At 55.8% G+C, this 13,806-nt stretch overlaps 5 protein-coding genes across 5 annotated transcripts; all 5 read right to left on the bottom strand.

Annotated features, from left to right (window-relative positions):
- Nucleotides 1-409: 409 nt before the first annotated feature.
- BDY17DRAFT_353838 (putative ABC transporter) lies at nt 410-4,586 on the bottom strand. The gene is made up of 6 exons (XM_033738240.1): nt 4,235-4,586; nt 3,985-4,181; nt 3,632-3,916; nt 2,946-3,562; nt 1,680-2,880; nt 410-1,627 (listed from the first exon to the last, which is right to left on the bottom strand). The coding sequence occupies exons 1-6, from the start codon at nt 4,518-4,520 to the stop codon at nt 581-583; spliced, it is 3,633 nt and encodes a 1,210-aa protein (XP_033590320.1). The 5' UTR covers nt 4,521-4,586; the 3' UTR covers nt 410-580.
- BDY17DRAFT_298014 (uncharacterized protein) lies at nt 4,569-4,981 on the bottom strand. The gene is made up of 2 exons (XM_033733674.1): nt 4,670-4,981; nt 4,569-4,610 (listed from the first exon to the last, which is right to left on the bottom strand). Exon 1 carries the CDS (start codon nt 4,891-4,893, stop codon nt 4,732-4,734), a length of 162 nt encoding a protein of 53 aa, XP_033590319.1. The 5' UTR covers nt 4,894-4,981; the 3' UTR covers nt 4,569-4,610; nt 4,670-4,731.
- Nucleotide 4,982: 1 nt separating this feature from the next.
- On the bottom strand, nt 4,983-7,639 carry BDY17DRAFT_298013 (uncharacterized protein). Its single transcript, XM_033733673.1, has 7 exons — nt 7,491-7,639; nt 6,980-7,428; nt 6,631-6,923; nt 6,430-6,567; nt 6,052-6,345; nt 5,897-5,994; nt 4,983-5,841 (listed from the first exon to the last, which is right to left on the bottom strand). The coding sequence occupies exons 1-7, from the start codon at nt 7,595-7,597 to the stop codon at nt 5,247-5,249; spliced, it is 1,974 nt and encodes a 657-aa protein (XP_033590318.1). The 5' UTR covers nt 7,598-7,639; the 3' UTR covers nt 4,983-5,246.
- Nucleotides 7,640-7,907: 268 nt separating this feature from the next.
- Nucleotides 7,908-11,099, bottom strand: BDY17DRAFT_298010 (glycosyl hydrolase family 92-domain-containing protein). Its single transcript, XM_033733672.1, has 5 exons — nt 9,339-11,099; nt 8,801-9,286; nt 8,588-8,747; nt 8,437-8,529; nt 7,908-8,378 (listed from the first exon to the last, which is right to left on the bottom strand). The coding sequence occupies exons 1-5, from the start codon at nt 10,726-10,728 to the stop codon at nt 7,994-7,996; spliced, it is 2,514 nt and encodes an 837-aa protein (XP_033590317.1). The 5' UTR covers nt 10,729-11,099; the 3' UTR covers nt 7,908-7,993.
- A 79-nt stretch (nt 11,100-11,178) lies between these two features.
- BDY17DRAFT_251124 (uncharacterized protein) lies at nt 11,179-13,563 on the bottom strand (the record flags this gene model as incomplete). The annotated part of the gene is made up of 1 exon (XM_033731141.1): nt 11,179-13,563. A coding segment is annotated over one exon (2,385 nt), but the record flags the coding sequence as incomplete, so codon positions are not given.
- Between the last annotated feature and the right edge of the window lie 243 nt (nt 13,564-13,806).

The raw sequence follows: 13,806 nt of genomic DNA, 5'->3' as shown, positions 1-13,806 counted from the left end.
TTCCCCCCGGAGTATCCCCCTCCCTTGCACTCACTCATCAGCCCACGCGGCAGCCACATCTGCTCGCCAAGCCACCAGGCCCTCGTAGCACTGTTGCACCCATGGCGCGTGGCGTCTGGAGTGGCCGATCATGGGGAAGCAAAGCGCCTTCTCGCCTTTTCCTTCCTTCCATCCATTCTCCTCAACTCCTAACTCTCGAGGATTGCACAGCGAAGTTGACAGCCGTTCATAATAACAGAAAGGCCCCGAGTGCGATCAATCTGCCAAGCTGCAGATCACAGATGCTTGGTGAATTGGGCAGTCGGAAGGGACTCTAGCGTGCAAACCTTAACTGTAGATCCTTGCCCACTTACCGCTGCTCCGGGAAACACCTTCGAGGCTGTGGGCGATGCTCATATCACTCGTTGTCTTCGCCATTGAAAGTGTCATTGATCACTGCTGCCTCATTCCATCATGCCGAACAGAGTAGTATGCAAGCTGTATCACCATCCTCACCGCGTGCGTGGCTACTGGTATCCCACGTATCCCATACGAGTCAAGCGCCGTCACGCGACATCTCCACTCCACCCCTCCACCCACATCATCCACCCCGATCAAGGCTCTGCGCCAAGCACATGGCATAATACCTCCCCCTCCTCGCCACCAACTCCTCATGTCCCGCCCCAGCCTCCACAATCCGCCCATCCTCAATCACGAAAATCGCCTCGGCGTCGCGAATCGTGCTCAGCCGATGCGCCACCGCAATCGTCGTCCGTCGCCCTGCTGCCCTCGCCTCGTCCAGCGCCCGCTGCACCGTCTTCTCGCTCTGCGTGTCCAGGCTGGACGTCGCTTCGTCGAGCACGAGCAGTCTCGGTCGGCGGATGAGGGCGCGCGCAATCGCGATGCGCTGCCGCTGTCCACCCGAGAACTGCGTGCCCTTCGATCCCACAGGCGTGTTGAAGCCCTCGGGAAGCGAGGCGACGAAGTCGAGGATGTTCGCTTGTCGACTTGCTTCTTCCACTTCTTGCTCGGATGGTTCGTAGTCCAGGCCTAGCGCGATGTTGTCCCGTACGGAGCCGAGGTAGAGCGGCGGCTCTTGTTGTACCAGCGACATCCGGCTGCGGTAGAGCATTGGAGAGAGTTGGGATATGTCGTCTTCGTTGATTGTGATGCTGCCAGATGTCGGATCATAGAAGCGTTCGATCAGTGAAATGATGGTGCTCTTCCCTGATCCCGACGGTCCTACAAATGCCGCGAACGAGCCCGCGGGAATGTCCAACGTTAATCCGCGGAGCACTCGCGCGGCGGGTCGTTGGCGATAGCGAAACTCGACGTCTCGAAATCCGAGCGAGACATCCTCGCCCGATGGCCCGCGCTTGCGGTTCTCGTCCGTCTCGCGGATTTGACTTTCTAGGCTGCGAAGCCAGAGCATGTAGTTCGTCCCACTCTTGGCCTTGGTGATGGACGTCGTCCAGGTGAAGAGTTGTGCGGCCGCTTGCGAGCCGAAAATGATGGAGATGAAGACGACGAAGAATTGCTGCGTCGTGTACTGCCCGCTCAGCAGAAGTTGCGAGCCATACCAGAAGCCGAGACCCATGACGAGGAAGTCGGCCGCTTGGGAGAAGGAGTAGGGTATGAGTGTCATGGCCTGAGGAAGGATCAGTACATCACTCGTTTCCACAGCGCTTTCATCCACTCACCGAGCTCCGCACCACTCTCGTCACAATCCCGTCCAGACACTCGCTGTACTCCCGCAACACGGCGCTCTCAAGCGTCAACAAACTCACCGTCCGCATAGACGCCACAGCCTCCGCAGCCAACCTCGCGCTCCCAGAGAACTGCTTCTCTGTCAAAGTCTCAAGCCGCTGATCCAGCCGAATCCGCACATACCCACTGCCAACAATGAGCGCAAGCCCAGTGACGACCAGCGTCAGCCCAAGCTTCCACCCATACGCAATCCCCAGCACACTACTCGCCACCACGTTGCCAGCGACATTCAGCATCAGCCCGAGATTCTGCGCCATCAGCTCCTGCGTCGCGGCGGGCGCGGACGACAACTTCGCCGTCAGCGAGCCGGATGCATTCTCGGAGAAGTCGAAGAACGGCTGGTCCATGCGTAGCATTTGCTGCAGCATTTCTTTCCGATAGCGGTACGTCAGCGCCTGGCCGATGGCATTGCTCGCCAGCCCGACGCAAAAGTAGCCCGCGAGATTGGCGAGCGCGACGACGAAGAGCATCAGGGCGTAGAAGTCGGCTTGGCGGTGTGCTTCCGCCGCGGAGGCGAGGGTGAAGACTTCGATGAGGCGGGAGAAGAGCAGGGCTTGGGCTGGGTAGGTGCCGCTGAGCATTAGGTAGGCGAGGCCGATGAGCGCGTACCAGGGGTAGAGCTGTCTGTTTTCTCTCAGCATGATCCAGACGCATTTGAAGAGGGAGTAGTTGAGTGTTCCGCGCGTGAGGGGCTCGACGCCGGTTCCGAGGTCTCCGATCTTGGACTCGGATCGCGTTCGTGCGAGCGAGGGCGTGGTAGAGTGGTGAGGCCTGAGTGTATTGCCTTCGCCAAGTCCATCGTCTTCCTTCTCCCTCTTTTCTTCTTGTTCCACGCCCGTCCCCAAATCTTGTGCGCGCACCATAGCCGCGTACAGCCCATCGCGCTCCACCAGCTCGGCGTGGGTACCTTGCTCAACGACCTGTCCATCAGCCATGACAGCAATGTTATCCGCAGCCATTACAGTAGCGAGCTTATGCGCGATGATGAGCGTGGTTTTGTTCGTCGTGACGCGATCCAGAGCATCTTGCACTGCTTTTTCGGCGCGTGAATCCAAAGCGCTCGTGGCCTCGTCGCAGACCAGGATCTTCGGCTCGGAGATGATGCTTCGCGCGATGGAGATTCTTTGTCGTTGTCTATTCGATTGAGATCCTGCGTTAGCAACACAGTCTTGGGGGAAATGTGAAGCACGTCAACTCACCCGCCACTCAACATGCGCGCACTCTCCCCGAGCTGCGTATGATAGCCCTCAGGCAACTTCTGGATGAACTCATGAGCATCAGCCGCCACGCAAGCCTCCTGAATCAACTGCATCCGCTTCTCCTCGGGCAAACTCTTCTGCTCCTCACCCAACCCCTTGGCCACATTCTGCGCCACAGTACCGTGGAAGAGCGTAGGTTCCTGCTGCACGAGTCGAAGCTTGTTGCGCAGCCATTTGATATTCAGATCCGCGAGATCGGTTCCGTCGAGCAGGATTTGGCCGGAGGTGGGCTCGTACCATCGTTCTAGAAGACCGACGATTGTCGATTTCCCGGATCCACTCGGGCCCACGAGAGCCGTTGTGCGGCCGGCTGGGATCTTTAGATTCAAATTTTGCAGTACTGGTACGCCGGGACGGGTTGGGTACGCGAAGCTCAGGTTGCGGAGTTCGATATTGCCTGTGCACTTCAGCGGTTGGCTGCCGCCAGGAGAAAGGGGATCGAGGCGTGATGGCTCTTTGTCGATGATGGAGAAGAGTTCTGATGCAGCGGATGAGGCGTTGGTGATGGCTTCGATTTGCGGGAGGATGAACAAGACAGAAGTCGCGCCGAGTGTGACCTGGTCGGTCCCAACAATATCAGCAACTCATTCCGCGTACACATCACACTTTGATGCAGGCATACTCACACTCAAGAGGACAGTAATCACCGTCCCAACGCTCGCAATCTCTCCACTCTGATAAAGACGGAATCCCTCCCAGAAAGCCAGAGCCATTCCAGACAGCGTGAAGAAGTTCTGGCTGGAAAACAGTATGCCCAGAAAAACGGACTTTTTCTTGCCCTTCTCGTGCGCTGCCCGTAGGTACTCATCGTAGAGATTGACAATCTTGTTCTCCGCGCCGAATGCGTGAATGGTCTTGATCGATGCCAGAGCGTCTTGAGCTATCGTTGCGCCGCGGGAGTAGAGTCGGGTCTGATGAGAGACGACGTAAGTGTGCGATCTCCCTTTTGTGGGTGGAGGAGTACAGAGGATCAACTTACAATTTCCGTCTCCACGGGTAAGATGGCGCGCATGACAATCCCAACAGAACCGAAAATGGCGGGGATGATGCTCATTGTGATGAGCGCAAGCTTCCATTGCACGGCTAGCGCCACGACATATGCCGAGAAGAAGAGCGAGATTCCCATCACGCACGTGTAGATCTTCTCGGCGATGCCTTGGTTGATGCGGTTGCCATCTGACATGGCTGGTCAGTACACGTCCATAGTATACAGCTGCAGGAGTGCATACTGGTGGTGACCTGCGTCGCAACAGATCCATTTCCAGGCTTATCAAAGTGCGGAATGCCCTGCCTCAACAAGCTCTCAAGAAACGCCTTGCGCAAAGCATTCGTCGTGCGGGCAGCCGCAACACACGCACATAGCGTCCCAATATACCCAAGGACGAAGCGTGCGACGAATAAGTACACAAAGTAAAGCACCAAATGATCAATCTTCTGCTTAAAACGCTGCGCGTCGCCGGGGGAGGAGGTCTGCCCGCTGATCGTGGAAGTCGAGGATCCGAAGACTATTGTCATAAGCGGAAGGGCAGCGCCAGAAGCCACTGCACATGAGCAGCTGATGGCGTAGAGGATTCGCTCGAGTGGGCTGGCATATCGAAAGATGCGCTGATGCAGCAGCACGGTCAGCGAGGGACCGTGTGGAGAGGTGCGGTGGGTAGACGCACGAAGTAATCGCCTATGCCACCCTTCTGCTCCTGCTCTTCTGCACTCGCTTCACTCTTACTCTCTAGAGTGGTAGGTAATGTCTTGTTCTCTTTGTCGGACACGGTGTCGTTGACCTGCGTGTATTCTCGAAGGTCGACGTGATGTGACGTGGGGCTCTCAGCCTTGCCGCTCGGCTTCTCATTGGGCAACATCGTTTGGGCGTGCGATGCAATGCGGTGCACATCTATTGGATCACAAGTACATCCAGGCCATAGAATGAGGGCGTACGGCGAGAATATGTATCATCTGGGCATGAGGTCATGGAAGTTCGATGGATTCTCTCGTGCGAAGGCGTTGTTAGGCGCGCCGGGGCCCGCGGCCTCCGGATTCCGGGACTAACCAATTCACATCGCCAGATTCGGCGCCCGCGGGCCCCGAGATCAGCCTTGCAGCACGTAGGAGCGAGCATACCTAGAAACCGGCTATAGCTCGTGATATTCCACATCAGAAAGTCGAATCGTCATAGAAGCAGTCCGAATGTGTCCCTTGGAGCTCAGATCACCAATTGCAGATGGAGTGCTGATCCTCGGCACCATCTCAGCCCGGCCAGGCAGACTCATCCATAAACTCGAACCCCGAGCCGCCAAGGTCCTGCTCTAGCAAAGTGTACAGCGATGCATTGCCAGAGTACCATTCCTGCAGGCTCTCGAACGGATCCATGATTTGCTGTTGTTGTCCCGCTGCCTTGTAGCCCAGTTCAGCCGGATACTGACCGTTCAAGTCCGTCCCGGCGGAGGGGTCGATTTGACCGCTACCATTGCTCATGGACGGCTGCTGCGTCTTAGCCCGAATGTACGCCTGAGCGACTTTAACAAAAGCCGAAGCAAGCTGGTAAAACTTTTCGATCGGTTCGGAAAGTTTCCGCGCCGGCGCGAGAGAAGTGACAAAATCTTCGAGGAGTTTAATGTCATCTTGCGAGTCGCTGGGGTTGGCGATGACATTGTAGAAGACGCCGGTGAAAGTGGTGATTGGGGCGTGCAGGAGCACCCAGTGGCAACAGATGGTCCAGTTGTAGATATTGTGCAGGTAACAATTGCTCAGATCGCGACTGATGCGAAGGCACTCACGTGCTGCCTCGATGGCACGGAAGTGCGCCGGGTGTGGGTAGGGAATGGCGTATAGTGCTGTCGAGCTGGTTTTCATCAGTGGTGGCCTTCAGACGTGCTGATAATCTTTGCACTACTCACATTGTGCTGAAGTGCATGATATGATCGCCGTGAATCCAAGGTCCCTCGAATCTTTGGCCTTGCGAAAGCTGAGCTCTCGCTACCATCGCCATGGTCGCCTAGGTGTGACTGATCAGAGCCATCGGCACAAGTGCAAATATGGCGACACGACATACCTTATTCTTACGCTCATGCGTCTGCTCCATCTCTTCTGCAAGGCTCTCTGCAATGCGAATGCGCTCCTCGGATGTGAGTGAAGAGGCGCCGGGTCCGTAAAGCTGCGTGCAGATTTTGCCCTGGATTCGCCCGCAATCCACCCAGAATGTGAACACGTCTATTACTCCTGCGGAAAGATCGGGATGTACCGTCACCATGGGCGTATCAATGTCGTAGTCTTGGATGGCGGGTGTGTGGCCCAGGCGAAAGGCGATATTTCGATCGAGACTATAGGTGATCCAGAACAGCATCGTCTAGAGCGAGTGTATCTGTTATCAGTATATTTTCATTTTCACCCCACGGGTTAAGCAAGCCTGCAGATGGCAGTTGTATCTTACCTGGCGATTGTACATTGGATCCATGCTAGGACTGCTGCGAGATAGGCGGTTGTACCCCAGTTTTTGACACATCTGCGCGGCCTTGCAGATTAGAGACCACCCGGCGGATGGCTTGCACATGCCAATCAATGTTAGGGTCTAAGATACCGGTGTCATTAGTCGGCATCCAACACTGCCAGATATCACGAAAGAGCCACTCACAGCCACAATGAGGGCCTCAAGGGCTTCGATGGACGCTGGTGTGAGCAACGGAAAGGTGGCCAAGGTCTTCATCAGCAACGACAAGAAAACTCGAGCGAGGCGATGATGGTACAAGATGGAACCTTCATCACCCTCGCCAGTAAACTCCGAGCATGTGTTGCACAAACCCGCATATATGAGCAGCTTCTCCGTCGGAGAACACACCCGCCGTTTCTCGTACATGTCTCGACACTTTGTGCAGAAATCGCCAAACAGCGTCGGCGGGACCAGACTGAACGACACAGGTGTCCCCTCTGTTTCATGTGTTAGCAAGTCTTGATCATATGTAAAGTAATGCCGGGTGGTGCACTTTTTGCTCTCTTCAGTAGGGGCTCGACCACGTCCCATCCAGGTTCGACAACGTCCGGAGCAGGATCAAGGCCCGGGCCTGAGCGCGATGCCTCAGACGGATTATGGTGTACTATGCTGCGTAGTTGTTCCAGTGCCAACGTGAGTTCTGCGTCATGCTGAACCGAGGGATCCCGGCCAATGATCTGATCGAGCACGCTCGTTGCCGCCATGGACTCTGCCTGAGCACCAACATACCCGGCCGGTTGCATATGTGTGCTCGCATCATCCTCGGAGATGGACAGAGTCGTGCTCGGGGCAACACTCGCATCGTTGTCCAGATAAGCACTCGTTCCATTCGAAAGGGCTGGCGTGGATACAGTCTGGGAAGGCGGTGTGCTTCCGGCTTGTCGTCGAAGCAATTGTTCGATGGTTGCAAGACGATGATCAATGCTGTCGATTTTCGATTCGCTAATTGAAGAGAATTATTTCAGCTTGACCGTCTTGAGTGGTATTCAGTTGGCCTGACTCACTACTGCTTAGAGACCTGCACTCGATGTTTCTGCACCTTCGAGCCTTGCGTTTCCGTGCGACATGCTATCGTGATCATCAGTTCGACCAACCTGAGACTGCCCGGCATCGATGACTCTATCACTCACGTAGATTTGCAGCTTTACAGGGAGAGCACGGCGAGCCTCGATCGCATTTGACCTTCCGGATGCGACATGAATCACACTTGATCGGCTGTCAGTCGGGCGATAACTGCAGGTGGCGTTGAGTGTTGGGCTTACGGCTCGGTGCGCACTTAGCCCCGACGAGAGGGGCGTTTCAGACCTTTCCATGCCTGGGTGACATGGAATGTGTTGATGTGGCAGGACGGTACAATAACACAGCAAGACCGGTGGCTGATGGAAGAGGTGTAATTCCAGTTGTCAAGCCTGAAGCCGCAGCATCAAAGCTTCACGGCTGCGGTGCGCACGGACTGAAAGTGGTAAGACGGCTCTTCCAACAACATTCCTCAGAGTACATGTTATCTCTACACATTGTCCAAAATCAAATGCCCCGGACTCGGAGGCACCTCCCCCGTCTCCCACCTCCGTTTTGTCTTCCCCATTTCAAACTCAATCGTGCCCCCGTTCGCCATAACATCGTCGTGCTCCAGCCAATTCCTCTCCCAAGGCTGGCCATTCACCTTGACCGACTGCACGTAAAAGTGCTCGTGGTTGTCGAGATTGTTCGCCTTGATGGTAAGCATCTTCCTCTCTCCAAGCGTCATGTTGAGCTCGGAGAACCATGGTGAGCCGATGAGGTAGACGGTTTGCGTTACGACGGGGTAGAGGCCTATCATTACCCAGATCAACCAGGAGTTAAGTGCGCCTGCGTCGCTGTTGCCCGGGACGCCGTAGTCTGCGTCGTGAAAACTGTGCGAGCATATTAGCTAACGGCATTCAATATGGTCAAATCAAGCTGGATGCGTACTATTGGTTTGCAAGCGTGCGAGACCTTTCCACACTCTTGTGCTGCTTGTTGATATAGTGGTACTCGAACGGAGTGCCAAAATCGGGCTCGTTCCTGAGACATGCATTAGAAATGTTGGAGCCTCCTTGTTGCTGAGTGAAGGAAGGCCTACCCGATGTTCATGATTGTGTCAATCCCAAGTCCGTTGCCTCCTAGGTTCTGCTCCGCACTCTTCGGCGTAAAGATGTAATCCAATCGTCTTTCAAACTCGTTCGCGCCACCCATGAATTGAATCAGCGTCTGCATATCGTGCGGTACGGTAAAAGAATACTCTACTGCCCAGTCAGTAATCACCAGCAAAATGCATCCGCAATATCGAGCGCACCGAAAGGAGTTCCCTCATAGGTGAGGCCAGGCCATCCGCAATTCGGATGGCAAACAGCCGGATTGTAATTCTCCAGATCACGGAAGGTTCCATTGCGGAACCTCGGGGCAAGAAAGCCCTTGAACCCCTTGTGCTCCAGGTCATGGGCCCAGAGATTCTGCCATTGCGCCGACCGCCGTACCCATAGATCTTGATCCTCGTATCCGAGGCCTTTGGCCAGGACTGCAAGCGAGTAGTCGTTTAGAGAGTACTCCACCGTCCGAGAGATGGATCGCGAGTGAACGTCCACGCCGATGAAGCCGAAGCGAATCCAGTCCTCGAGAGCGCCCCGGCCTTGTTGGATGTCGCCTGTAAGATCGGTGGGATTGTATTGATTGTACGGTACAACCGTTGCGTCTTTCAGCATGGCCTGGTAGGCCTCGGTCCAGTTGACACCAGGCAGTCCTTTGATGTAGGCATCCGCCAACACATTGTCAGCATTACTCCCTGCCCCATTCGTCAGCTTAACATTGCTGGAGTATCGGTAGGTAATTCTCACCCCCTTGAACAAGGCCATTGTAGTTCCCACTACGCGCATCCGGCATGAAGCCGTCCCATTTCCAAATGTCGATGAGCGATCGGATCATGCTGGCATAGTAGACAGGCTGAATGAGATGATATAAAGACACCGTACACCGGAAAGTGTCCCACAAAGCGTAGAAGTCATCCCACGAATCCGTGCTCGGCCAGAGGGGATTCTCATTCCGTCGGTCGGAGGGCATCAAGTGCATGAAATACAGACTGGAGTACAGCAGGACGATGTCTGTTCGGTTTCGGCTCTCGTCCACTGGCACCTGGATTTTGGAGAAGACGTCGGTGTTCCACTCCTCAACAGCGGCTTGCACTGTAACGTTCAGTGCCCAAGATTTGATCTCATGGTCTTTGAACGCGCACGCTTTCTCCACGGAGATCATCGAGATGCCCACGCGGGAGCGGATGGGCGAACTGTTTGAACCTTTCCACGTGAAAAGAGCACCCACTCGATCATTCATAGGTCCAGAGTCTTGCATCGACTTTCCGAATGTCGCTTCCGACGGATCGGCGTTCGCCCAGGTGTGTTGTGCTTTCACTGGATCCGTATTTCGACCCCGAAATGTCCGTGCTTCGCTTGGAGAGCGCTCGAACTCGCCACAAAAGTACGTGGTCATTGGAGCGCTTTGCGAAAACCCCCCGCCGTACGAGCCCCATCCAGTATACACTCGGCCGCCGGCTTTCAGCTGGATTTCGCCGCCGTCATAATACTGGCCCTTGCCTAGACTGCTCGTTTCCATTGGGAGATAGTGAGAGACGTCAACCAAGACATGCCGATCCGCAGCCGGAAAGTTGTATTGAAAGATTGCGCTGTGTCGTGCCCCAGCCAACTGAATGCCAACTCCGTTCTCGAGCTTCGTGGAAAAGTACCCAACGCTCGCCACATCGTGTCCGACTCTCTGCTGCCAGTAGGTTCGATTGTCCAGGACATTGACGCCGTCCAGCGTAGCCAATGGCATCTGTGAAATGATGCCGTACTTTGGTGGTCCACCAGTGCCGCTTTCGTGCATCATCGACACGCCGGTAACCAAGCCATGCGGAGTGTAGCCTCCATTGATCGTCGCGTGTCGTTGATCGGTCTCGTAAGTATCAATTCCGGCCTTCACGACACCAAAAGGCACTGCGCCACCCACGAAAATCTGTCCGCCGCCAAAGGCAAGGCCAGGCATGGCGCCTTCGGACCCCATGAATGGATTGACATATTGGGAGTAGTCGTATTGCTGGTCAGCGGGTGACGGCAAAGTCTTGAACGGCAGTATACTCGAGGAGTACGGAGACTGGTAGGCGATGAGGGCGAGGATGAGCAAAGCCGCGACAACGAGGACTCGTGTCCGCAGGCTTAAATTCAGCGAACCCATGGTCGCGGCATTTAGAAGTGTGCGAGGCAAGTCGATGAAGCCATATCTGTCACATTTTAGAAGCGTTTGAGGAAGTAGGAGAGTTCAGAGTGACAGAGCTGAGATCGAGGGCGCCGAGAGGCTTCAAGGGGCCAAGACCGGCGTTGTAGGAAGCACGAAGATGCTGGCGATGTTCAACAGCCTTGGCAATCTGCGGAGGTCATTCCAGCCAATGATGAAGCCAGAAGACTGGTCCAGTCGCCGCAGTGAGATTTTATCAAGCAACAGCCTGGCATGATATGATTGCAAAGTGTTGAAGCAAGATAATGCATGCGTGTGTATGCGGATGGAATGAGGTGGGTGGATCTTTGAAGGTTAAGGTAACGCCATGCGCACAGACTGCACATGCACATGAGTGTAGTGATCTTTGAGAGTCAATGAAACATGCAAGTACGCTACATCCTCTATCATCTACAGCCCCAGCCCGCCCGCGAGCCACGCATTGCGCATCGGATCACCAGGCTGAGGAAACAGGTCACCGCCATCACCACCCTGCGCAGCCGGAGCGGGCTGCGGCTGCTGCTGCTGCTGCTGCTGCTGCTGCTGTCCCTCTCCACCACCATCCTGCCGTCTTCTCTGCTCCGCAGCAGCGCGCTGTTGCTGCTGTTGTCGGTAGAAGATCAACCAGCCCAGCGCAGCAACGAGCCCAACAATGATCAGCGTCTCAAGAATGCCGTCGTCGAAATCGTCGTCCCAGTACTCCCCTTCCACGCCGCCGGTCATACCTTCGCGTCCGCTCTCCCAATCATCCGCTTCGAATTGCTCGTAGTAAGCCTGTGCGTCCGCCTCGAGGAAGTCATTCAGCCACTCGGCAAAGCTGCGCTTGCGCCTCTGCTCTTCCTCGTCCTCTTCTATCCCGTGGATGCCGCCATCGGTGAAACGATTCCACCAGCTTCGCCAGCGTAGTTTCCACAAGCTCAGTTTCACGGGCAGGTAAGCTTCTCGGTTCGTTTCCAGTGCCTGGTCGTAGAAGCGCTTGGCGAGGTGGAAGTCCTGCTCGATGCCCAGCCCATTCTCGTGCATCCAGCCGAGATTCCACATGGCTTGCGCGGACTGTAGCGTTTCCGCGGCTGCTTGGTAGCATGCCGCGGCGTTCTCGGGAGAGATGGTGGTGCCGATGCCGTGTAGGTAGTAGTCGCCCATCTTGACAAGGCTGTCGATGTTGTTCTGCTTCGCGGACCGCGTCCAGTACAGCAGCGATGTTGTTGCGTCAGACAGCACCGCCCTCGCGCTCTGCTGAAGCGAGGCCAGCCAAGCGACAGGTGACCATTGCGGACTGGTCTGGTCCAGCAGCCAGGCAACATTTGCCTGTGCGTTTTCGGAACCCTGCTCGGCAGCCATGAGGTACCCGATCAGAGCTCGTCGGTTGTCCCCTTCTTCGTAAGCCTCGTTGGCTTCTTGCAAGGAGCTCCAGATCGGTTCTGCCTTCTCGGAGACAATCTTGTAGTAGCCTGCCGCCATGCCGCATGATCGTCCCTCCCCAATTGCATTGTTGTGCAACTCGGCGAGGTAGTAGAATGCCTCAATGTGGCCATTGCGGGCGGCAAAATCAAAGTACTGCATTGCCGTGGTCGTATCGCCTTGGTCGAGGAACAGAATGCCCAGATTGGTCTGTGCCACCGCTAGATCTTGATCGGCAGCAGCAGAAAGATAGTCCACTGCCTTCCCCACATCCTGGTCGACACCCAGTCCGTGCAGATACATCAAGCCCAGACTGTACTGCGAGAGAGCATCGCCGTTGGCGAGAGCACGATTGAACCAAACGCGAGCGATGGCGTAGTTCTGCGCGACGCCCTCGCCTCTTAGAAACATGCGTCCAAGATATCCAGCACTTTTCGTTGCCAGCTTCTCCGTCAGCGGCGAGACATTGGCGTTCACCTTGCCGCTATCGCTCCAGTACCGTCGGGCAACGGACTTGAACTTCTTCTTTGCAAGCGCGAGATCGCGTTTCAAGCCTCGGGATCCATCGTAATGCATCTTGGCCATGCCAAAAGTCGCCTTGAGATCGCCGCTCGACTCTTGCAGGAGGAAGTAGTCCAACACGTCATCTATGTGAGCGTAGACGTCGCTCGTCGGGCCGCCTTGTTTAGCCCGGTCGCCGGCGGAGCTGACACTGGCACCCTCTCCGAACACGCCGCCATCTTCATCCGCGAGTCGATAAGCGTGTCGGACGAGGACATGCCCCCCTGGCGGACCGGAGCGATAGTAGTCCACCGCCTTTTCCGCGACATTGCGATACCAACGGACCGCCTCCTCGCAATTCTTGGGAGTACCAACCCCCGCATGGTATCGGTATGCAAGCGTCATCTCCGATCGTGTGTCACCCTGCTCAGCGGCGAAAGCGTGATACATCATACTCTTGGCCTGATCAGCAGGCACCGCAGGATTCAAGCCGGTGGCGTAGAAGAAGCCCAGCATATGTTGTGCTGTGCGATTTCCATCCCGATCCGCAAGCTGTTGATATCTCTGAAACGACTCCTCATAGTTGATCGGGTGCGAGAAGTTGCCAAACATGTTCATCTCCGCGAGGAGATACATCGCATCCGGATTGTCCGCGTTCGCTGCATCCTGCAGTAGCCCAACAGCTCTTTCCAGTGGCTGAGATGGTGTTGAGGGGGAAGGGGTCGTCCAGATGGATAGAGGCTCGGCGCGCCGGGGAGAGCCCATGAAGAGCAGGGTAAACGTCTGCTTTGCATAGTAGGCGGTGGAGCCCAAGAAGCCTTTGGGCTTTCGAGAGTAGCGGGCGAGCTTTGACACCACCGGCGCCTTGATTTTGTGCAGTATCTCCAACGCCTCGCGCACCTGCTCGGCCCCTTCTCTTTCCTCGTCGCTGATTCCATCCTTGTCTGACGCGGTCGGCGGAAACAGGTGTTGTGCGTCCAATAAGGGCTCCTGCTCTGCAAGATCATTGTGCTGTGCTTCTGCCAGGGTGTTGACCGCCAGGAAAGAGAGGAAGACGACTGTGAGAAAATGTTAGTACACTGATGTTTGAAGGGCAGTATGGCTGGAGAACTCACGGAGCAGGAGCGGCAGGGAGTG

Source organism: Neohortaea acidophila (assembly GCF_010093505.1).
Source record: "Neohortaea acidophila strain CBS 113389 unplaced genomic scaffold BDY17scaffold_5, whole genome shotgun sequence".
Lineage (NCBI taxonomy): Eukaryota > Fungi > Ascomycota > Dothideomycetes > Mycosphaerellales > Teratosphaeriaceae > Neohortaea > Neohortaea acidophila.
This window is presented reverse-complemented; position numbering and strand designations above follow the sequence as displayed.